This window comes from Fundulus heteroclitus, chromosome 20 (genome assembly GCF_011125445.2).
Source record: "Fundulus heteroclitus isolate FHET01 chromosome 20, MU-UCD_Fhet_4.1, whole genome shotgun sequence".
Classification (NCBI taxonomy): domain Eukaryota; kingdom Metazoa; phylum Chordata; class Actinopteri; order Cyprinodontiformes; family Fundulidae; genus Fundulus; species Fundulus heteroclitus.
Window position 1 is genome coordinate 40,600,316 of NC_046380.1, and position 24,506 is coordinate 40,624,821.

General features: G+C 37.7%; 1 protein-coding gene across 9 annotated transcripts in view; it reads right to left on the bottom strand.

Moving 5' to 3' along the window:
- Positions 1-24,506, bottom strand: part of LOC105934533 (band 4.1-like protein 1) — a 133,367-nt gene that overhangs the window by 53,935 nt on the left and 54,926 nt on the right. For 8 of the 9 annotated variants that reach the window (XM_036151197.1, XM_012874593.3, XM_012874600.3 and 5 more), the window contains 2 exons: positions 9,636-9,774; positions 4,359-4,526 (listed from right to left, as the gene is read on the bottom strand). In XM_036151197.1, coding sequence (XP_036007090.1) covers positions 4,359-4,526; positions 9,636-9,674 — 207 coding nt within the window. In that variant the 5' untranslated portion in view covers positions 9,675-9,774. The remainder of the gene's footprint in view (positions 1-4,358; positions 4,527-9,635; positions 9,775-24,506) is intronic. The other variant, XM_036151198.1, reaches the window with a different exon arrangement.

The following is a 24,506-nucleotide window of genomic DNA, read 5'->3' on the forward strand; positions in this document are numbered from 1 at the left end:
CCTTCCAACTGGAAATTTAAACATGAGGGGGCTTTGCTGCCTATATTTCTGACTTGGTACTTGAAAAACAGAGATTTTGGGATAGGAATGGAAATGCATTATGCTTCAGTTTATTTTTATTAAAAGTGGGAACTTTTAATAATAGGTTGATCCTGTTATTCAAGTCACACCTAAGTTAAGCATGCATATGATGATCAATGAACAGGCACACGTTTAGTGGGAATACAAGCTTAAAGTAACGTGTTTCTCTTGAATTTATGCTTTTGAACACTTATGGAACATTTTCACAAACAAAGATTGACAAGCACTCTGTTCGCCGCTGATTTAACATGATACAAACAGTAAAAAGTATGAAAAAACATTTTATTCTTGCATCCCTGTCATCTTCCTATAGCCATATTGACTGAACTTGAATCATCTCAGGAAAACGTACAATTTACGCGTCAAAATTCCAGCTTCACTATGAGTGTTTTATTTGATTTTCTGACTCTTGCAAGTTGAAATTCCAACTTTAAATTAAAATCCAACAGACCACTGCTAACTAATAAATCATGATCAGCTTTGTGGAAATTATAACATCAGCTTCTTAATCCTAATAAGTAATGTTTTGGTCATCTGGCAGCTTTAAAGGCAATGTTGCAGAGCTAGAATTTGGTCCAAAACGGTCCCGATTCATCCAGTTGGTGCAGCGGTATTTCTCTGGTTTCCCAGAGCCTCAGACACAGAACAAACTTAGAGAAGTCTTACAGTATATCAGTACATTCTACACACTCTGCTTACTTTACAAACCTCAGGTAAAGACCTTTTTTAAAGGCTTTATTTGATGACATTGTGCATGTTTTTGCTAACACTCAACATGTTCTATGATGAAATCAACCAGCATTTTCTGTTCAGTGTTTAACCATTGAAGTTATTATATCCATGTTCACAAAGAAGGATAAAAACACCTCCCATTATGAACGCACTCGTTGGCTCTAGTTAAATATAGCACAAAGACGACTGTGTTAGTGTTTACACCTAATGTCTAACCACACAGTTTTATACTCTCACACATGCTTCCTTCTCTTGTGGCTCCTTTGTGCGCTGACAGTAAAATTGGGCTAGTAGTTGCCAGGGAAACAGATGCAGTATTATTCTTCTGCTGTCTTGTTTCTTAATATCCCTAGGGCATGCCAAAAAAGTACTCTATTGTTAGTGTGTTAAAGTAATACTTGGAGAATGGATAGAATATTGCATTGAAAAAAAAAGGGTTTGAAAAATTGTTTAAGCTATGATGTGACACATATGCTGCAGCACAGAAGACCAGCCAACGTTCGGTTCTGCCTAAAATAGCCCAGTGGAATGCATCGGTTCAGCCTGCCTTGACCACACATGAGAGGTGGGTGTGGTGCCTCCGCTCCTGGCCAGGGGCCGAGGAGAGGCTCTACAATGTATCCGTGACTAAAAACTTAATTAACCCGAGAAGACGGCGCCTCCTCTTGAGAGAGCACTCTCGGTGCCAGCCTCCTCGTGGCAATGTTATTACCAGGCCTGGAAGCAGGAGGGAGGTTCAGGAGCGACAGACACGTGGTTCCACCCCTCCACCAACAATCAGGAAGCAGAGTGGGTGCCTGCTAACACTCCCGTCTGAGACATTACATGCAGTTCCTTGCAAAAGTATTCATACCGCTGGAATTTTTCATGCTTTCTCACATTACAACCACAAACTTCTATGTTTGCTGTGAGTCTATTGGGAGATGTGTCTAGTCTTACATACATGGATACCGAAATATTTTGTCTTTAGAAAATGTCTCTTATTAAATGATTGGGTACCTAAAGAGCATTGAAATAGTATTCAAGCTCCTGAAACTTCTCAAATTCTGAGACACCGTAGCCTTGGACTTTGTTCTATTTTAGTGGGATTTTCAGTGATTGAACAACTCAAATTAGAGCAGAACTATAAAGTGGAATGAAAATAAATACGGTTTACACATTTTTTCTTAAACAATAAAACTCTGAGAGGTGTAGCGTAGCCTACATTATTATCAATATCCCTGATACCATACTCTGTAGAGACACATTTTGGTGCTATTATAGCTGAATACCTTTTGAAATGGAATTCTCCTTGTTTATAACATGGTAATAGTTGCAAGGATGCTGATCTGATCATGAATTGTTTACGCTGTCTCTTAGATGCTAACGTACACTTACACGTGCCTTAGCTATTTGGAAATGCTGGTGTACTATCATATGTATTGAATATAATTTTATATTCTGTAAATAGGCTGGTGTTTATTCTTCACTGTTTTTCCACTGTCAACTTGAAAATTCCATCTTTTTTACCTGAGTATGCCATATTATCAATAATGGTGCAATACTTGCTTTGGCAGTTATTTGTTACTATTTTTGGTGTTTCTGATAAAACTCATCCTGTCCTGCTATAGAACTAGCTTTAGATTAGATTAGCTTGTTTTTTTTACTGCTGTAAACTGTGTGTAACTTTGTCTGTTTATTTGATACTGGCATGCCCAAATTTCCCTATTGTGGGACAGTAAAGGAATTTCTTATCTTATCTTAAGTCAGAAGGCCAATCGAAACGCTCAAAGACCAGGCTAACTGCAGTTAGCCATTCAAACATGTATTTTCAACCACTGTGCAAACATGTTCATAGAAGTATATATGTAACAGATTTATTGAGATAAAAACTAAAATCTTACTCAAATTGTTCACTGCATATATCAGTAAATATATGGTGGCCATGCTGCATATTCAGGGTTGGTGGAAAAAAACAAGTCCACCTCTTCAAGTGGACATTCTTCCACCTTTTTGATTTGTAAAAGGAACAAAAATTAAGCTGCATTCTTCATTCAAATTTACATACCAATTGAACCTTTTGCAGCTTTTACTGTATTATGAGAAAATACGCAAAACAGAAACATCCAAAGTTGTCATGTTCTACTGTTTTAAAATGTCTGTCCATATGGCAGTCCTTTCCTCTTGCCACTTTCCATAAAAGGCTGTATAGTGAATTGCAAGAATATTAGTTCTGAGCTAACAACAGTCTATACCAGAAAGTTGGGATTAAAGATATCGAAGTTTACATAGACTGCATAAGTGGACTGTAAGTCAGAAGTTGAATCGAGGATCTTCCACGTGCCATGACTGTGGTGTTGACGGACTGGGCCAATAATCAAGAGGAGCAAGTCATACACAAACGCTATGTAAACATCCCTTCAACGGAACGGGGTGATTGATGTTTGGAGAGGCCTGAATGGATTTCAGAATGTTTTCAGGGTGCTGAAAAAGATGCTGGTGCACGCGCAGCAGTCCTGATAGTCTTACCTCACAGCTCACCTTACCCCCATCATCACAGCACAGCACACAAACCTCCATGCACTTGTGCAAAAAGTATCCCCAGTGGTGTGCTCGTGCTGTAATAACATTGCTCTTCTATTTTCTCCTTGGCTGCACCTGGCTCGCAATCATGTAACCACTATGGATTTTGGAGCACCCAGTTAGCGGTTTCTGCAAGTGGCTTTGAACATAGGAGAAATAAAGGCCCTATCGGGAGCACATATTTTAAGCATTTTTTCTGCCAAATTGCATGTTGATAGTAACACTGCTCATATATTCTATCATTAGATATGACTGACTCCTAACTCCATTTAATAAACCACATGAAACCAGAATTTTCACAAATTATTCCACTAATAACTGGATTCATTGATGTACAAGTAGCGTAAAAATGTCTTGGTTTTTGTGCATGTTTCTTTGTGAACAAATGCAAAGCACTGCACTCCAACAAAGCTCTGTACATAGAACTCCAGTTTCATGCACGGAGGCAGCGGCTCCTGACAGATTTATTTTGTCCTGAATTATCTTGTGCCCGGATTCTGTGTAAGTGAATAGAAAAACGCTCAGCCTGCACAGTAACTGCTTGAAAAATTGCCATCGAGTCCCCATCCACCGTCCAGTAATTGGATATTAATTCTTTCCACCCCAATCTTGTAAAGTTATTTCCAAAGAAAGAGATAAACCTGCTCAGCGAGAGCTGTTGTTACTGCGGGTCAGAAAAAACAAAATGCGCGGTGGAGTTATCTCCATGAACTCCCTCACATCTTGTGTACTCTCAGTTCCTTTTATAGCAAGCGCCAATTGGCCAGTTTCACATAGCTCCAGGAAAGACAACACATATTCGGCAGAAGATGAAGACCTGGTGACTCCAGTAATATTTCTATTATAGTGATTTTGTTGGCTTTTCTCTTCTGGTGATTTCTTACAGAACCATACAACAAAGGCAAGCACAGACAAATTGATCAGAAAAAGCAATGCTTAACTCAACAAACTAAGTAAATGTGATTTCTCTTTTTTGGGCATACCTCAATTTCTCCCTCATACTCGGAGGAATCCAGCAGTGCCACCTTGAAGGGGGCGGTTTTCAGGCGCTTTGAGCCTTTCTGAGGCGATTTCAGGTTCTTGTTAGGGGAGGTCTTCTCAGATGTGTCCTCTGTTTCTCTGTGTTCGTCCAGGTGCTTCGAGTTCTGCTCCTTCACATGTGAAAATAATTTAAAAAATTAAAATAGATCAGACAAAAACATACACAAGTGGAGCTTTGAAATGTATACAAAACTTTCACCAACATCAAAAGAGAAATTAGGTTTTCTTAAATTAAAATCCTGATGACATCACTTAATACAGCTGCATTACAGCTGGTGCAACATAAAAAGTTAGCTTGAAGAAATATCTGCAAATGTTCCCTTTAATTGGCTATTGACTGCTGGAAATTAAGGATGTTCTTAGATATTTTTCTGAATGCACATCATACACAGTTACCATGGAGAGATCCAGGAACAATGTGAATGTAAAATGTGTGAAGATACCCTGATATACCACTTATCCTGCTTTGTAGTACAGGCCCAGAGTCTGAACAGGGTTTAAATACTAGGGGATGTTATTAGGGAAGGAGTGGCAGGCATACTGAACAGCTGATGAACTGCAGATGCAGGGAACTAAAGGAACTAAGGGATCTACAGAGAGGGAAGGAAAGCACAGCCTAAACAAAAACATCAAACAGAAAGTAACTAAACAAAAGTCTACCCCAAACACAGCAAAACATCTCCAACATAAAGTCTAAAATGACAACCGAATTGTCTGCAGTTCTATATCCAGAAAGATTAACTTCCATACATAATATTGTTATCATAATCCTTGTAAGAGTACCTAAACATTTAATTAGAAGACAAAAATATAACCAAATAAACTATTTTTGGTCTAGAGTGTATCTGTGGCTCTGACACTCAAGTCGTGGAGGTAAGTCCATAGACATTATATACGTAGACGCCTCGTTGGGCGGGTCCTGCTGCGGATGCATCAGAGCGTCCAACATGTTGTATGTGGCAAATCTGCTGTTAGACTCAGTCACTTAAACAGTATCAGAGGGACTTTAATCTCAGAATATACTTTATATTCATAACATTTTGATTTTTGTAATATTACAAGTTTGTTTTCGTATCCCTATGACTTCATTCTCCTGACTTTATTCTCGTAAAGTATAAAAATAATTAAAAGAATCTAACCTGGTCCTATTACTCCAGGACTAAAATAGAATAAACTATTCTGGAAATGTTCCCCTTTAATTCTGATAATATAATGGTTTTCTAAAAATATTACCACTTTTGTCTTCTTTTACTTTATTGTCCTATGACTTTTTTCTCATATTAATAATTGTAGCTCTTTAATACTCCCCCAAAAAGTCTGTTCCTAATCTGTGTCTATACCAGAGCTTAAAAGGTTCACACGGTTTTATGAAACAATGAGGACCATAGAGTCTACTTTGACCAATTGAGTTATATATATATATATACATATATATATATACATATTTATATATATATATATATATATATATATATATATATATATATATATATATATATACACATCTATATATATATATATATATATATATATATATATATATATATATATATATATATATATATATATATATATATATATATTTATTTATTTATATATATATATATATATATTAGGGCTGGGCAAGTTAACGCGTTAATTTCGCGTTAATTCATTAGACTATTAACGGCGATATTTATTTTATCGCGCATTAACGCATGTTGCTCACATGCTTTCAGTCAGTGTCAGTCAGGCAGCACTCTCCCGCTCCCCCTCCCCTCTCGTACATGGCTCAGCGGCGCCAGCCAATCAGCACGCAGGCTCAGCCTGGCCCGCCACTCAGCTCTCACAAACTTAACACACAAACAGCTGAGAGAGACCGCAGCAGCGAAAAAACATGAACAAGGGAAGTAGCACCGTTTGGCTTTATTTTAATACCGTAAATGAAATCAAGCTGTATGTTTTGTAAAAAGCCGGTTCATTTCAGTGGAAACACAACAAATTTATCTAAGCACGTGAAAAAAACATAAAAACGTCGAGCCCCAGAAACGGAGAGAGGAGATGAAACTTCTCTCACTGCCCCGACAGACCCACAGACGTCTCTGACTGAGGCGTTTCAGTCCTCCAGGGAACATCCAGGTAAATCAGTGGATGGATGGATGGATGGATGGATGTTACTGGAGCCCACACATAACATGTAATTAAGACCTTGAAAGAACCCAGTACATATATTAAAAAGTGTTATTTAAGATAAGATAACATTAGCTAATCCTTTTTTTATCCCACGACGGGGAAATTTATAGGATTAAAGCAACAGGCAGGTGCACACAACACAGACAAAATTACATAAGGATTGAAATATATAAGAGGTGGATTAGCGAAAAAACACTGAACATAAAATTATTATTATTATTATTATTATTATTATTATTATTATTATTATTATTTAATTGTAATAATAAAATAAAAACCACAAAACCCAAAAGGTCAAAAGTTTCATGATACATCAAGCTTAGGGACTGGCTAATATACAGCAGGTCAAAAAAGGCCATATTTTGGCTGCAGTGCTGCTGTTCTCTTATGAAGAAAAGATCAACTAGTGCACTAAATTCAATAGATGGGTTGAAAATATCCAGTATAAAATAAGTGCTACAAATGTTACAACACTTTTGTTCATATGGCAGCAGAACATTAAAATAAAAGTGCTCTTTACACTACTTTTGAATTCATTCTTGGAGTTTGTAAATACAATGCGATTAATCGCGATTAATCGCGATTAATCAGGGCGATTAATCGCGATTAAATATTTTAATCGTTGCCCAGCCCTAATATATATATATATATATTTATTTATATATATATATATATATATATATATATATATATATATATATATATATATATATATATACACACATCTACAATCTGGACATATATATAAACACACACCTATTTATAATACTTCAAAATGTATATATGCACATCCATATCTAAAAACATGGACCATTAAAAAAAAAGTCTATTCAATTCTGATTTTAATCTCAGAATTCTGAGAAAAAAGTCAGAATTGAATAGACTTTTTTTTGAATGGCCCTAATTCTTTTACGTAGTTCTGCCAATCTCTATCAATTAATCTTATTATATTTTCTTACAAGTATATATAAGCTCCATCTATATATTTCAATCTAAATACTTAAAACATATACAGGGAACATAGAAGTTCACTACTTCTGCCACATACAATATGGCTGTAACGTTGATGTGTAAACCTGCGTCCAATGGGGCGTCTACGTATATAATGTCTATGGTTAAGTCTAAATAATGCTGCCCAGCTTAAAGGAGCAATGAGCAAAATTAGGTGGGCTGTTGAGCACTGTCTGTAGACCAAAAAAAGCCACACCACTCTCTGCCTCCACTCCAGCTGCTGAAATGGCAGTGAGTTGTTAGATTTACTTGAGTCTAATGCTAGGCACTTCAAAGTTTTAGACTTTGAAAATAAATGAGCTTAGACGTTTGATGCAGATGTGCAGACAGCTGTACAGTTCGGGTTAAAAAGTGTCAATTGCTCTAAACACTTAAAAAGCCAATAGCAGCTTGGTTCAATATGACGATGCTTTCCACAGACATCTGCCAGTGTCTGTACTTTAAATATAGCCTACTGTTGGAAGAGGTGTGACTGGGCTGATAGATTTTAAACGTATTTAGATTCAAGCAAGGCTTTAGACGGGCACAAAAACACAGCAGGAAGTTCTAAATTCCTTCAAAATCCTCCGCTTTGAGTACCCGCTGTGCCTGGAACAGAAATGAAGCACCATCTTTAGTGGCACTTGGCTCATTTCTGCTGAAGATGAATTTGCTGTGATGCTAACAGCTATAATTGACTGTGAAGATGTTAGCAAAATATTAAGCAACAGCAGGCCTTCAAAAACACTAATGTTTTCCACAATGCTAACCTAACATGTTTCTTTGAACAAACGATACATTAACAATACATTATTCTCGAGTTCTACCTTTCTCAGGCCTTTACTGGCTCAAACATGAATATATTACATGAACAGTACTAACCTAAGTGTGAATTAAAACAACAGCGGATGTTTAAAGTGAAACCTGATAAGGGGGGACAATAAATAAACATGTGTAATTTTATACAGTGGTTGCAAAAGTAGGCCGACACTGGACTAATATTGAAAAAATACTGCTGTATCATCCATTGATTTTATTACAGCACTCATTACAGCATAAGGTCTTGACAATATTTGCCCACTCTTTTTTGCCAAATTGCTACAAACATGTCACACCTTGTGTCCACAGCCCTAATTGGATTCAAGTGTGGACTCTCACTGCGCTATTCTAAAAAGTTAATTTCCTGCTGAAACTTTGTTAATTTGGGTCGGTGTCATGCTGAGAGATAAAGTTCTGTTTCATCTTTGGATCAGAATGAACGTTTGGTACCAACTTTGGTATTTGAAATTGTTCATAATTCCCTCCACCTTGACCAAGATCCCAGTTCCACATGAGGAAGAACAACCCAAAGCATGGCGCACCCACCTCCATGCTTCACTGTGGTTGTAGTGTTGTACTACAACCACAGTACTGGGAGATGCAGTACATTTTGTGCCAAACACACACCTTTTTGAAATATTGCTAATACCTTTAGCCTTTGTATCATGTCCATAACATATTTCCTCACATGGTTTAGGAAGACTTTAAACGTATTCTTGACAAATATATCTGGACTTGGTTGCTTTTCTTTGTATGGAGGTCTATAAAAGACAAACCACGGTCCTTGTTTAAGTACATTAAACAAGGATGTGTGTGTGTGTGTGTGTGTGTGTGTGTGTGTGTGTGTGTGTGTGTGTGTGTGTGTGTGTGTGTGTGTGTGTGTATATAGTAATAGGTAAAACGTAGTGGCTCTGTGCATTGCAAAATACTTTTGTATAATACCAAATACATCACATCAAAATATTCTATTACATTTAACCTCACAGAATAGAACACCTAACAATGAGCTATGATAGCTGTAAGTTTAAGATTTGGAGCAACAAAAAAAAGCATGAAAATCAGCTTAATGTCCAGCAAGTTATAATTGATTAGATGCTGATACGTGTGCCTGCTAAACACATTACACTGAGTGGAACGGGTAACCTTTATGGCAGCTGCACAGCACGACAGCGCCAATAGGCAATAGAAATCCATGAGACATCTCCTCCATATGTCTATGGTTATACTGCCTCACTGACCTGCTTGGCCATCTTGTTGTCAGAGGATGAATCCTGCATGTCTGCTGCTGCCCCCTGCTGTCAGGGAGGCCTCCTAGATCGCTTCCTCTTCTTCTGACTCAAGGTTCTAACCCAGTAGCTTCAGCGGAGTAACACCAACCTGGAAAAAAGGTAGAAAAACAGCAAATCTAAGCTTGAATGTTTTACATGGCTGACATATTCTTTAAACAACAGTTTTCCTTTTGACAAACCTGCACCCTATTTGTGAGTAAAAAATAAATAAAAATAAAAAAGATAACGTGGGTAACGTGTGATTCAGTTGAATTGTCTTAAATAAATGTAGTATAAGCAGGCGTGGCTAGATAATACCACAATATAACCACTTGAAAAAGCTTAATTTTAGCACAGTTCTGTTTAAGACTGTGAAATATGTTTGATTGATGAAACCACTTTGGAGTTGTTGTAATATTGTGACGATCTAGTTTCCAAACTGTACCTTAATGCACCGTCCAAGTAGCTTTGGGGAAAATCTACTCTCATCAACGGGCCTTCCTCTGACTTGCATTTTTAACAGTGTAGGCATAAGCATGTTTGGACACTTTGGATGCTACAGGTAACCATTTGGATGTAAGCTGTTTGTTTTCCAGTATTGTGATGTTTACCTTTAGTATGACGTTACTTTACATAGCTTGACGTAGGTTAATTGAGTTAAATGCAGAGAGAGCAATGTACCTTATTGCCGCTGAAAGATGTATAGCGGACATATATTTTGGTTTGGTCCAATTTATATTCTGACTGTAGCTGCATGAGAAACCTTTATATTAACAAATAGCAGAGATTAGAGATTAAATGAATTTCTCTCTGCTTTTGTTTTGGTGTCGCTTTTTAAAGTTGTGCCACAGAACGCTACATTTCACACTTAGTTTCATGCATAGAAAACTGTGTGTGTTCAGGTATAAAACAAATGGCAAATGGAGTGAGCTTATATAGTGCTTTTCCAGTTATATTGACCACTCAAAGCACTTTACACTATAGCCACATTCACCCAATCATACTCACTAACACACACACATTCATACACAGATTTGCAGATCAGTAGGCAACTTGGGGTTAAGTTGCCTACCCATAACCTTCCAATTGCAGAACAACTACTCTACCATTGGAGACACTGTCACCCGTAAGGCTGTATTCATTGGTTACATGTGCGCAATGAACCGACAGGGTTGTACCAAATAATTTCTATATGAATACCTGTAACATTAAACCTCTAAAACAGATAAAATACCTATTCAAGGCCAGTAAAAATGATGTCTGAATCAGGGCTACATATGAATTCAAAGCCTAAATGTCATTCACTGGTAGCCACAATATTGCAATCTCGTCTAATGCTTAGTAGGACTTTAAATGTAACATGAAGCTGATTGAAAAATCTTTATTATTATTATTATTATTATTATTATTATTATTATTATTATTATTATTATTATTAATCTAAGCAGTCACATTAGTTTTGTTTCCATACCACCACTTCTAAACATGTTTTATGACTGTACTAGACACTGGAGATTTAACAAAACTTTCAATTAAGTATTTTCTGATCAAATTGAGCTGTTAGAGAGTTACAAACCTGACAAAAACCTGATATGAAAAGTCCCTAACACAAATACAATCATCTCATATGAAATACACCCAGGTTAAGAAATTGCTCAAATTACTTTTTCAGTACAAGCTTAACATTTTTTTCATCAACCAAACAGCTTTCACAGATATAAATTACCGGTTCGTCAAGGACATTTACTTCGATATGAAATTCCTCACAGAGCGAGATTAAAATATTTTTTAGTACTCTTGGTAAATCCCATCAGTCATAAAAAAACACTGAACAAAGGTAAAAGTATATATATATATATTGCTATACAGCTGAAGTCTTTAACTGGAACTTAGATCTTATGCGCAAGAGTTATGTGACACAAGTTATACTTGTCTCCAACATTTACCAAATCCAGACCATGTGGTACAAAAACAAAGCCAAGATACAGAGATCCATATAGTGTTGAGTGGGTTCTTTTAAGTTTGGTGGGCTTATTGTGTGCCATCTGTGTTATCTGACTAAGTCAATGTTCCTGAAAATCAGCAGGAGCCTCCCTTCAGTTACATTAAATGGCTGGGGGAGGATGGAAGCTAAACTACAAATGAAGTGAGAGCAGAGAAAAGCCAGTTTTGTCAGTTTGAAGAGGTGTGTATTCTAGGCACGTCACAACAAGGACTCACTCAGAAACGCCGTTGAGAAGAGTCAGCAACAATGCAGTCAACAATCAGGAGCCGTAATGTAATTTATCTGAAACTCTTAAATCTAATCCCTTTAGCTTCTAGAGCACTGTTTAGGTTCCATTGTATAGAAATGAGTAATATGTACCAGCACTGCAAAAACTGACCTAAAAATAAGTAAAATTTTCTTAAAATGAGTGCAGCTGTCCTTGATCTGAGCAGGTAAATAAGATGATCTGCCAATGGAATAAGATTTTTGCACTTAAAATAGGAACGACTCATCTCCATCATCTTATTTCAAGTGCAGGATGTCTAATTATCTTATTTTAGGGGTCAAAATGCTCGTTCCATTGGCAGATAATATTATTTGCCTGCTCAAATCTAGGACAAAAATACAAATTTTAAGAACATTTTACTTATTTTTAGGTCCGTTTTTGCAGTGAGTGCAAATTCTGTGTGTGCACTCACATTGGTGTTTGAATAAAACACAATGCTGTGCAGGGATTGCAAAAATTATCGTCCCATAAGACATACATATTTGTTATTATAAACCGAATTTAAAACTATTATTTGGGATAAATCGGTAAATAAAAAGTATCATAGCATTTTGTAGCCCATTGAAGTAGGACAACTTGACATAACAGATGGAAACATTATCTCAAGCAGAAGATCTTGAAGGAGAATGTCTGTCCATCAGTTTGTGATCTCAAACCCAAGCATTCTTGACTTAAGCAGCAGGAATGGCATAACCTTAAATACGCCGTTCATGGTTGAAAAGCCTCCAATGTGAGTGAATGAAACAACTCTGCAAAGAAGAGTAGACCAAAATTCATCCAAAGATATAATATTGTTAAATGTTATAGATTCCCAGGTATAACTGTTCATGGATCCACTTAGGTTATTCTTCTCCGATATTCAAGTGTAATTATTAATCTGAAACGTTTTTCCTGTAAGGCAGGCGGTACTCTTTTCCCTGACTAGATGTAATCTAAGACATATTGGGGAAATCCTGGACATATTTAACATTCTTTAAGGTCTAAAATTGGGCTTCTTAAATATGACACTTTTTCAAACTGTGCACAGTCATGGTGTGGAAATGAAATGAGCATCACTCTTTTAAAAGCAGCTGGCGATCTATGAGCAGCACACACTGCCGACTGTAGGCTCTAACCAGGCACAAAGTCCGACTAATTACAGAATGGAAGCAGAGGATATAATATTCTACAAATATGTATGTTTATGTGAAAAGCTTATAATTATTCAGTGGGTGTTTATTGTAGAATTTGTTGGACGGAAATCGCAACAATTATTTCAGCAGCAGTCACGTTAATTGTGAAATAGAATTAAATTATGTTACAGATCATTCTTTGTGTTATTGACATGATACTATGAATTCAGGCTATTTCACTTAAAGTTATTATGGTGTGAGAATCTCACACCGACCCATGCCTACATAGAACCCGGTCTGCCTCGGTCCCCGGTGGTCTCTCGGCTCTACAAGTGGTCAATCTCTTGAGTTTAATCCACCTGGGACCTGCGGGCGATGACCACAGCATTATCACCACTTGTTCACACTGGTTCTGGGGACAGACAGCTCTCTCCTGACTTACAGGCAGGGAGGGTCTTGACATGCTGCCCATGGTTAAGGAAGTGTGAACTCCTCTTCCTCTGTCTTCTTCGGTTCCCCTACCGTGCAAATTGTCCCGTTTCACAAAATCACAGTGATTTGACAGAAATGAATTCCCCTCCTTTGGGATAAAAGTGAAGCGGGGAGCCGCTCAGGGACTCATTTCCCACTTGCTGTCTAATCAATTTCCTGTCACTAGTTGAACTGGGGATACGATCCCAGCGTAAACTCTGATTGGAGAGAATAAGCTCTGAAGAATGATACATTTTCAAGGGGAGGGTGGGGGGGGGGAGGAAATGATGAGCATCACAATCTATTTCCCTGGTTGCTTCCATGTTTGAGACGAATGAGGTTGGACTAATAAGAGTCTCCTGAGGATACGTTTTACGTGCTTTTATTTATTTCTTCAAACAAAAGCAGAATCTGATGACTCCCTTCACTCAAAAGTTCTGATATTTTTTTTATATGATGTTCTGTAACAAGTAGTTATCTTACCTACAGTACATAACTGATAGCGTCATGGTTTAGCTGAATGACGTAGGCCTTTTGACATAGTGGCAATGTGCAGTTTTTTTCTGCCCAGAACTCCCAGCAATCATCCACCCGCTCTGCTTCGGATGACTCCATGAATGAGCCCCCTCACCCACCCTTTCTTTCTCAATACTCCAGGTGAGAAACTGACCCGATCATGAATCATTTACCCTGTCTCTCAGATGCTAATGTCTATTTGCACAGGGTTTTGTTTTTATTTTTTGCTACTCTTGGTGTTGCTTGTACAATCATGCAAATTGCAATCGTTTCTCACTTCGTTGTGTAAATCAGCTGCTGTATTGTCCTGTGTTTAACGGAATATTGCATTTCTTATCTGATTATCATTAGTCTCTCAGATGCTAAGGTACACTTGTGCAAGCCTTAGCTACTTCGAGATGTTGCTGTACAATCATACATATTGCATATTTTCTCACATCGTTGTGTAAATCAGCTGCTGTCTATATTTAACGTGAATATTTAATTTTTTACATGAATATGCTATATTAACATATTATCAGTGACTGTGCAACCTTACTCTGGTTGTATTTATTTTACTCTTATTTTATCCTTTCTGATAATGTCATTCTCTGTTGCTCTAGAACAGGGGTGTCAAACTCATTTTGGTTGAGGGGCCGCATTCAGCTTTATCTGATCTCAAGAGGGCCACACGAGTAAACTCATTGCAAGATTAAATAGAACTAATAAATGTGGACTTGTTGTTTATTTTTATATTAAATTAATTTCACTTTTACACAATATATTATGAATAACCTCAGCGTTTTAAAAGTATGCAATTTCAACAATACTTTAACTCAGTTAAACATTTACTTGTGCATTATGCATAAGAACTGATCACAGTGATTATACAATGTTGAAAAACATTTATTAACTTTTTTGGAACTTAAAAACACTGTCCTGCATGACAAAATACATCAAACAGATAAAAATTAAGAAATGATTTCAATTTTTCCACACCTGAAGCTTAATCTGCTAATTAAAACACAGCGCCCCTCGTGGACAATATAGGAACTGCATATTTTCAATTAAACGAAGTACATGTTTTTTTCAATAATTGTATCATTCTCTTCCTTTTATCTCCTCTTTCTTTCACCTTTTGTTTTTTTTTCTTCTTGTTCTTCCTTTCCTCTCCTACTTTCCCATTGTAGTGTCCATATCATTTGAGATATTCCCCACATGAATCATAATAAAACTATTCACATTCATAAATCAAGCGGAGCACTATGGCAAAAGCAGTACTGCTCCACTTGTGAAAGTCAAATCGGATGAGCTCTTTTTGGCATTAAGACAACAATTATTATTGCCACATTGCCAGACAGGACACTGGAAAAAAAAAAAAAAAAAAAAAATGTATTTTATTTTTTAATAATGATAATGCATATAGACACAGGGCCGGACTAAATTGTTCGGCGGGCCGGATCCGGCCCGCGGGCCGTATGTTTGACACCCCTGCTCTAGAACTAACTTTACATTAGATTACCTGTTTTCTTCATTACTGATTTAGTGTGTAACTCTGTCCAGTGTTGCCAAGTTAGCTTATTATAAGCAACTTTAGGCTTGTCTATGGAGCTAAATAAGGGTCATAATAATGTTTATTTAAAAATAAAAGATTTGAAACAGAAAAGAATTGAAACTAAAAAAAGATTTGAAATTGAAAATAATGTAAACTGAACAATCTTTTTGAAACTGAAAAGAAAACATTTGAAATAAAAACATTCTAAACAGGAAGAGGGTTCTGGGTTGTTGTGTCATGCGGCTCGAAGGAAAAGCCCAGCATGCCGTGGACGTACTGTGCGTTGAGCTAATAACAGCTAGTGCATCAGCTATATAGACCGGGAGGTTTTCTTCCAGATGGGACCTTTACAGACCGTTTTATGTCGTTCTCAAACACTGATAAATTTAAAATAAACCAACGCTGCTTAGCCTGGTGGAGTCAGGGGTGGGGAGTAAAGCCTGATGGCCGCCAGGCTTATAATATGCTGGGAGAAACCCTGGAGTGACCTCGTCAGACTGCTACTGCATGGCAGACAGCACTAGCTGGCTGAGTAATCTGCTTGACAATGATTTTGTGAGCAGGAAACGTCCTGGAATGTATAAATTGTATGGTGGGCTGTTTGTTGTGCTACTTTTAGGCTTTGTCTCATAGAGCTGGCTGCTTGTTTTTCTCGCAATATTCGGCAACACTAACTCTGTCTGTGTTTTTGCCGCTGTCCCCCCCCCCCCAAATTTAACCATTGTGGGACAATGAAGGAGTTTCTTAATAGCCGTTAGCTATAGTCCTGCTAGGCTTCTTTAACTAAATGAAGTCACTAAGTCATTAACTGCAGGTAAGATAGTGAGTCCTTTTAAAGTTTTAATGTAACCTTGTTCTAAACATTCTGAACTATCCATTTAACATCCACCTAGGCCAGAGAGCAGACATTTTTCACCTCCAGCCGCCTACATGAACATCCCTGTCTCAATTCGGCTCCCAGCAACCAAACAGCTTCAGTGAAACCCTTCCTGATCGCCACCGTGGATTTTTCCTCCTCGTGTTCCGAACACATTAACGAGCGCACCGCCAACTGTGACACATTTCAGAAACACAATCGGAATCAATAGTTACTGCTGCTTTCAAGAAGCCGTGTTCGGCGGTGCTAAAAAAAAAAAAAGCCCCCCCACAGCATGTTTAGAAACACAGGAAGAGGCTGTAATAAAGAATACAAATCACAAAATGTAAAGTTAGTTGAAGGTAAATGGGTGTCCCTTATAGAGACATCGTCTCATCGAATCAGATTAATTGGCAAATTAGCTCAGATTGATGTCATAGAGTGAGGCAGCGGAGCCCGGCGAATGCATTAATTTCCTGTAACAGACCATTACCCACAATTGCCTCTATCAGCCAACTGACAAAGACCTCTGCAGAGGCGAGGAGGGAATCTCAAAGCACAGTATGGACTGTTATTTTCTTTGTTGCAGACCTTGTGTAGCTCCCTGACAAGCTCTGCCTTTGATATGTGGCTTCAGTTATAATAATTCATCAGAGAAGAAAAGCATCATGTCTCCCCTAACAAGCTGGGCCCTTTCCCTTGTTTTCTCTGCCTTTTTCTCCCGTCTTTTCGGCCTCATCAGAGGTACGCTTTAATCTAAGCCAGGCAGGGGGAGGGAGAAACTGCGTATGTTTGAGAGAGAGAGAAAGAGCATGCATGTCTCTGGAAGAGGACAGGCTAAGCTTCGAGATGCAGTTGCCAAGGCAACGGCATACAGTACACTTTTTTTCACACCCGCTCAGCTTCTCTCTCTCTCTCTCTCTCTCTCTCTCTCTCTCTTTCTCTCTCTCTCTCTCTCTCTGCATGTAAGAGAAGCAACAGAGAAGCCCAACAACTAGGCAAGGCAACTTTATTTGTACAGCAGATTTTCATCCACAGGCAACTCAAAGTGCTTGTGCGTAACATTTAATAAAAACAAGCTTATAAACATAAAAATAAGACACTAAAAAAGTGTAGAAATAAACAAACTAAAATTCTCTAAAAATAAGCAGTGGCAAATAGAAAGTTTTTTTCAACCTTGTTTTAAAGAAGCTAAAGTCTTACAATTCCCAAGAAGCTTATTCCAGATTTTTGGAGCATAAATACTGCAGGCTGCTTCTGATTCTTGAAAGAGTGAGTAGGTTTGATTCAGATGATCTTAGGGGTGTAACGGTTTATAATATTGCAGAAGATCCAAGATGTAGTTAGGGCTCTGACCAGTAAGTGCTTTGTAGACCATTAATTAGAGCAATAGGTAGCCATTGTAAGGACCTTAGAACTGGATGAATATGATGATAGTACTTTATTTTTGTAAGGACTCTAGGAGTAGCATTTTGAATAACTTGTAATTGTCTTATTGATTTTTTTGTAAGTCCTGTAAAAATAGCATTACAAGTCAAGTCTGCTGAAAACAAATGCATGAACTAATTTTTCAGAGTCTTGTTGGGACTTAAGTTTTCTTATTCTAGCCATATTTCCTAGGTGGAAGCATGCCTTTATGATAAGTTTAATGTGATTGTTAAGATTCAGGTCAGGGTCCATGATCTCGCCAAGATTTCTGGCCTCCTCAGAGCTCTTTAAACCAATGTGGGCACTGACTTGTAATCTATGCTTTTTGGCCCAAATATTAAGACTTTGTCTTTATTTAGCTGGAGAAAATTTTGACACACCCAGGTGTTAATCTGTTCAATACAATCAATAACTGATCAAACTGGACTGTAGTCACCTGGTAAAAGATTGATATATAGTTGTGCATCATCAGCATAGTTGTGATATTGTATGTTATTGCTCTGGAGAATCTGAGTAAGTGGAAGCATATAAACGTTGAAGAGGAGGGGGCGAAGGATGGAACATTTGGGAACCTCACAAATGAATTTATTGAGACTAGATCTATAGTTACCTATGTACACAAAAAGGTTCTATCACAAAGATAGCCGAACAAATATGGAAGATGATAGCAAACGATGAGCCAACTATGACAGGGTATATAAACAGCAAAGATAAGAGACGACAAGAGGGAGGATGTATGATGATGTGGCACATCAAGTCACAGCAAACGTCACACAGTGGTAAGTGGTTCAAGGTGGCAGAACAGAAGTGTTAGCTAAACAATGAGACATGTACAAGTTTAATTAGGTTCACCCGTCATGAAGCTTTGATGATGTCTTGCAGTCAAGAACTGCTTTGGAAACTATACTGTAGTTTATTACTACTGACTAGTCAAGATGGTAAAGAATCTTATAAACACAAGCAGAGCTATATTCTAATATTTCCCCAAATCAGAACTTGGGTATAAAAATGGGGGAGGCACAGGTGGAAGCAAATATCAAAGCAGTAAAATAGATTGTCTGTGAGTCATTAACTGCATTAACACTGTAATTTGTAACTATAGAGCGGTGAGTTGAGTGCATAGAAGTTAATAGAATCTGAACTGTCTGAAAATAAAGCATCCTGCTTAGAACAAGATCAACAGCCATTCAATTCAATTCAAAAAATACTTTAATAACCCAAAAGGGAGATTAAATTGGATTTTCTGAGTATAGGCCGCGGAGATATTTCAAGCCATGTTGAACGGAATGAGAGATAAAGTGTTGTAATGGTATAAAAAAACTACAGAAAAAACATCCACCTCACTTTGAGCAGGTGAAAAAAAATCTCAATGTGGTTCTGCTAGGTGTCTTTTTCTGCACTTACCACAAGCTTAACAAAACTGCATTAAATAAAATATAAAATAAATAAATCTTTCAACATACTCTTTGAAATACAGTTATTTAGAAAGGGGGGGGAGGATCTCTACTGAGGTAAAAGCACCAAGACAGTATATTAATAATACACCATTACCAATATCAATACAGCCCAGATTGTTATGCAGCTTAATTAAAAAACTTATTTTTATTTCAAGTTAGAAACCCACTTTGGGTAGGTGGCTTAGGGTATGTTGACAATGAGCTTACTATTATCTCAATAAAATCAAAAAGACAGCTGAATAACATTTTCCTATTTTATTTGTCATAGAGCAGAGGTCTTCATGTAAAATTGATAAAGGTCCTCATGGGTGCCCTTTCTCCCAATGCATGTCCAAGCATGTAATATTATAACAAATAATATAACACAGTGTTTTTGTTCTTATTTTGAGCATTTTCTTCATCCATATACTTTATTGCATTATCAAATATTGAAAACATTTTCTTGTTTTGACTCTGATAAGGTAATTCTCCATTGCTTCAGCACTTAATGTTAAATTAGCTTGTTATTCATTACTAATCTATTGTGTGACTCTGTCTATGTGTTTTTGCCACTGTCACACACAAATTTCCCCATTGATGGGCAATAAAGTCATTTCTTATCTTTTCTTCTTGTCCTAAAAGAAAATGTAAATTTGGCTTTGAACACATGAAACATTATTCATCCTCAGGCAACCAGAGAGTTGCAGCTGAAGAAAGAGGGTAATGAGCACAGCCTTTTTCTATCTAATATGCTGCAGTGACATAATTAATAACTTAAATTGTGCTTTAAAGATTTATCAAAACTCAAACCCCAAAATTATTATTAATAAATTATTATTGAAAAAACTCTATAATAAAATCTTTGCAAATTTTAAGATGGTCACCTTAAGCTGAAAATCTGTGGAAATATAAGATATTTTTAATTGCAGAAAAGCAGCAAAGTTCATAGTTTTGTGCTATAATCATAATCAATATGGGGGCACCCCTGAGGACCACATTTGGTACCCCAAAGCTTGTTCTAAAAAAAAAGCCCAATCCACCAGTGACCTGCATCTAAAACTTTATTTTATTCCATTACTCTTCCTGTTTATTCACACTTGCATTTATATAGATTTAAAAATGACAATATCCATATCAAAGCATGAAAACTATGTTTATCTTACATAAAGTCTTCTAGTTCAAAGGTCAGTACTGGTAGCCCTTTGTATGACACAACACAAATGAAGAAGCTCTCAGTTTCAATAAGGTTGGTGATCCCTGCTTTAAGGGTAACCCGCCCCTGAATCAACTTTATTTGGCTGATAAACTGTCTACATATCCTGGTGATCATTTTAACAATTTACTGCATAATTGTTGAAATCCTGCTTTTGTGTCTAAAACTGTCAGTATTGCGCCTTCCTATGGTTCAACGGGTGTCTTGCATCAAATTTAGAATCATTTTTGCTCTTGGTTCAAAACTTTTTTGACGTCACTTGGAAAAACTGACGTATCAGCAGACCTGCCACAGTTATAGAGTTATAAAAGCAGCTCTGTCATCATTTTTCAAGTATGAGATTGGGCAGAGTAAGGCTCTGGTACAGGGATGAGTTATACTTTAAAGCAGCTCTGTGTAAGTTTTGAGCAAAGTATTAGCTTAAATTAAGATGTATTAAATGATTATTTGAAGTCAACACAGCTCTTGCCACTTATCGGTTGGGGCTGCCCTTCTCAAAACCTCTGTTGCTGAATGGGACAGATGACCTAAATGTCATGTGACCTCGAGCACCACTTTACGGCAGTCTGAGCTTCCCTTAATCACAAGAGTTAACCTGTTTCTACTTTTATCATCCTAAAGTCAAAGTTTGTTATGCCCAGGGGAAGCTAAAAGAGGAAAACTATGTCTGAGGAGGCCAAAAAGAGAAAACGAGGCAGGGATTGCTCCAGAGTAAAAACAAGAGTGAATCTTGCAAAGGAATCTGGTCGTTGCTGTTTGATGAAAGAGCAATCCAGATTTTTCCACTGTTATTATTAGACTGGTAAGTTATCTTTTTGCCTGTTGTATACAGAATATGCGAGAGTATATAGTTTTCAGTTTTGAAGGCAACCAGGCTAAACGTTGTTGTTAGGCAGCAAAACAGATATGACATTTCCATGATCAAACATATTTTGGGTTCTCTGATGTAGGATTTAATCCAGAGGGGTGAATGTGGCCCTGTCTTTACAAGTAACTCCACAACTTCCCAATCTGCTGGCTCAGAATGGTCTGCTACTAGATTCCAAAACACGGAGGGAGACTGTTTAATTTTATAACAGTGCAGGGTACCAGTGGTCTTCATCGGTGCTAAACCTGGAAGTTACAGATTTAGGGCCCCTAGTGGTCAAAAGTGGCAGCTGCTTTAGAAATATTTCCAAACATTTGACAAAATAGCCCAAATGTATAGTTCAGAAAACACATTTGTTTGTGCTTTGGGTATTTATCATGGTACTTTAGTCCGCAAACTGGGTCAGATAAGTTTGACCTGCTACTTAGCACTGCAGAAGGGAGAGGAGGAGAAGAATTGTGAAGAAGGGAGGGGTAAGATGAGGGCGTGTACACACTGCACATCAGCTTGGGGCATAATTATTTCAAAAGAACCAATATACATTCCTATCAGATGTTAAACACTTTTGTGGGGAATGGATCACAGAGAGGCTCATTTTCATATTTTAAATATAGATAAAACAATGTACAAGCAGAAAGGGCACTTTTCTAATCCAGGGCAAAAAAGGCCAGGTGCATGAGCACCATTAGGGGTCTATCTGTGCACATAAATAAATGTCCAAAACCATTTGATCATTGTATTGAACAATAAATGCTAACTTTAACATGCTGTTAGCCTTTCTTCTGTTGTCAAATTGTGCATGGTCTGGTATAAATCTGCTACCCTCCACCCAATCGTTGGAGAAATAGTTAACAGAGAAAAGGTTAGAGGTGAAATTGAATTTTGTACATTAATCAAACATTGTTTTTAAGTTGCTTTCTTGGACGTCTCCTGCCACAGTGTCCAGCAGTGTATCATGTCAACACTCTGGTACCTAGAAGGCAGCAGAGTCTCAGTCTGGCATGTCGGCCCAAATGATGCCAGTCAGTGAGAGTTGATGCAGTTGGGCAGAGAGGAGAATGGAAGATTCAAGGACACCATTCTCACTCAGCCAGTACCAGATCCAAACACACAACCTACCACTGACACTGCAACAACTTGTGTTAACACTGATAAGATCCACCCGGGCACTGCTCAGAGCATTTTCTATTTACCAACCACTGCAAGTAAAGAAATGAAATTCATTTTTCATAGTGTGATACTACGATACAGCTCCTGGAGCTGGAGTGCCCCATTATAAAATACCAGGGTTACTCCCAGACTCCCACCGCACATTTTACAGTCAGAATCTCGATATTTATTTACAAGTTAGATTTCTTATTTTCACTTTTCTGACAGTAGGTTAGATATTGAGTTTGACTTTTCCGGTTGTGGATCTTGTGGAGACAACCAAGAACAGTTCTGCACTCAAAAATCTATCTGTTTAAATTTAATACAAAAAAATGGCCTGAATTAATTAGGCCTAACACAGGGGTCACCAACATGGTGCTAGCGGGCACCAAGTAGCCCCCAAGGACCACATGTGGTGCTCACGAGCCAGTTCTAAAAACAGCACAATCCGCCAGTGAGCTGCATCTAACATTTTATCTTATTCTGTTCATCTTCCTGTTTATTCACACTTGCATTATATAGATTTAAAAACCACAATATCTATAACAAAGCATAAAAACATGTTTATTTTACATAATGTTAAGGTGAACACTGACTCTTGTGTGGGCTACCCATACTGACCAGTTCAAAAGGTCAGTATGGGTAGCCCTCCGTATGACACAACACCAATGAAGTAGCTCTCAGTTTGGTGACCTCTGGCCTAACATATTTAGTCATACCTGTCCAGGGTGTACCCGCCTCTAGCCCACTGACTACTGGCGATTAGCACCAGCCCCCCCGTGACCCTGCATGAATAAGGGGGTTTAGAAAATGGGTGGACGGATGGATATTCATCCATAATACAACAGATTTTAACATAGCAGGTTCACCATTGCTGTACACCACATTTACATGAAGCCAAATGAAACTACATCAGTCAACATTTCAATTAAAAAGTTTAGCTAATAAAGTAGCTGTTAACATCATTCATGAGTACCACCCTTACAAGGCAACATGCTTGACTATTGGTTAATATTTCATACAATGCAAAATTCTAGTTTATTCTGTTTGTGAATTGCTGTAATTGTGTTCTTGAAGAATCAATGGAAAGAAGACATTTCCATCCTGCACTAAAGCCCACCGTTTATGCCCACGGACAGCTGCCTTACCTCTGACAAATCTGTTTATGTAGATGCCATGCGCTGTGCACCCCAAGGAATGAACACTTTTTTGTTTTTTCCTTCTTGCCTTATACTTCTATCGTCCCCAACTCCCACTAGTTGATGCTGTGATGAATGACCGAAGGCAGCATGGCTGGGCTGATGAAGCTCGACCGCATGCAAACAAGAGATTGGAGCGGTAAAACAAGGGCATGGGCGGGGAAGCACACAGGCGGCTGAAAAGGCATCATCATGAACCTCAGAGGGAGGGAGACACATGATGGCAAGACAAAGCTTGTTGGCTTGTAATAGCTCTGACAAAGCTGTGTTTAACTCTTTAAAGCCGCAAAAATGACACACAGGGGGCCTCGCCTGACAAGTGCTTGTTGTTGAGCCGTCCCCTCTTATCCATAATTGTCAAAATCCTTTCCAAAACAAGCTTTTAAATCATTTCTGTTTTGTCTCAACAACAGCTTTGTTTTCAATGTTTAAAAATAATTTATTCTGGACGAAACATTAAATACATTCAGCATATAAACTAAACTGGACGTGTAAGATTGGTATGGCAATATGTTGACCTAGATTTGACTAGACTCTCTTATGCTAGCCTATTTTTCCAACCAGAAGTCTCAACTGTATTTCAGTTAATGAGAGACTGTCACAACAACAGTCCCACCTTTCAAACAAGAATCTCCAGCATGGTAATTTCTATGTGGTAAAAATGTTTCCTGTTGCTTAGACTACAGTCACAGCTGTTTATGTCTGTTGATGAAGTGCTGATGTAAAAAAAAAAAAAAGCAACAAACAGGTTGGAGCAGTTTTGGTAATGCTGTCCTCAGTTCTTCT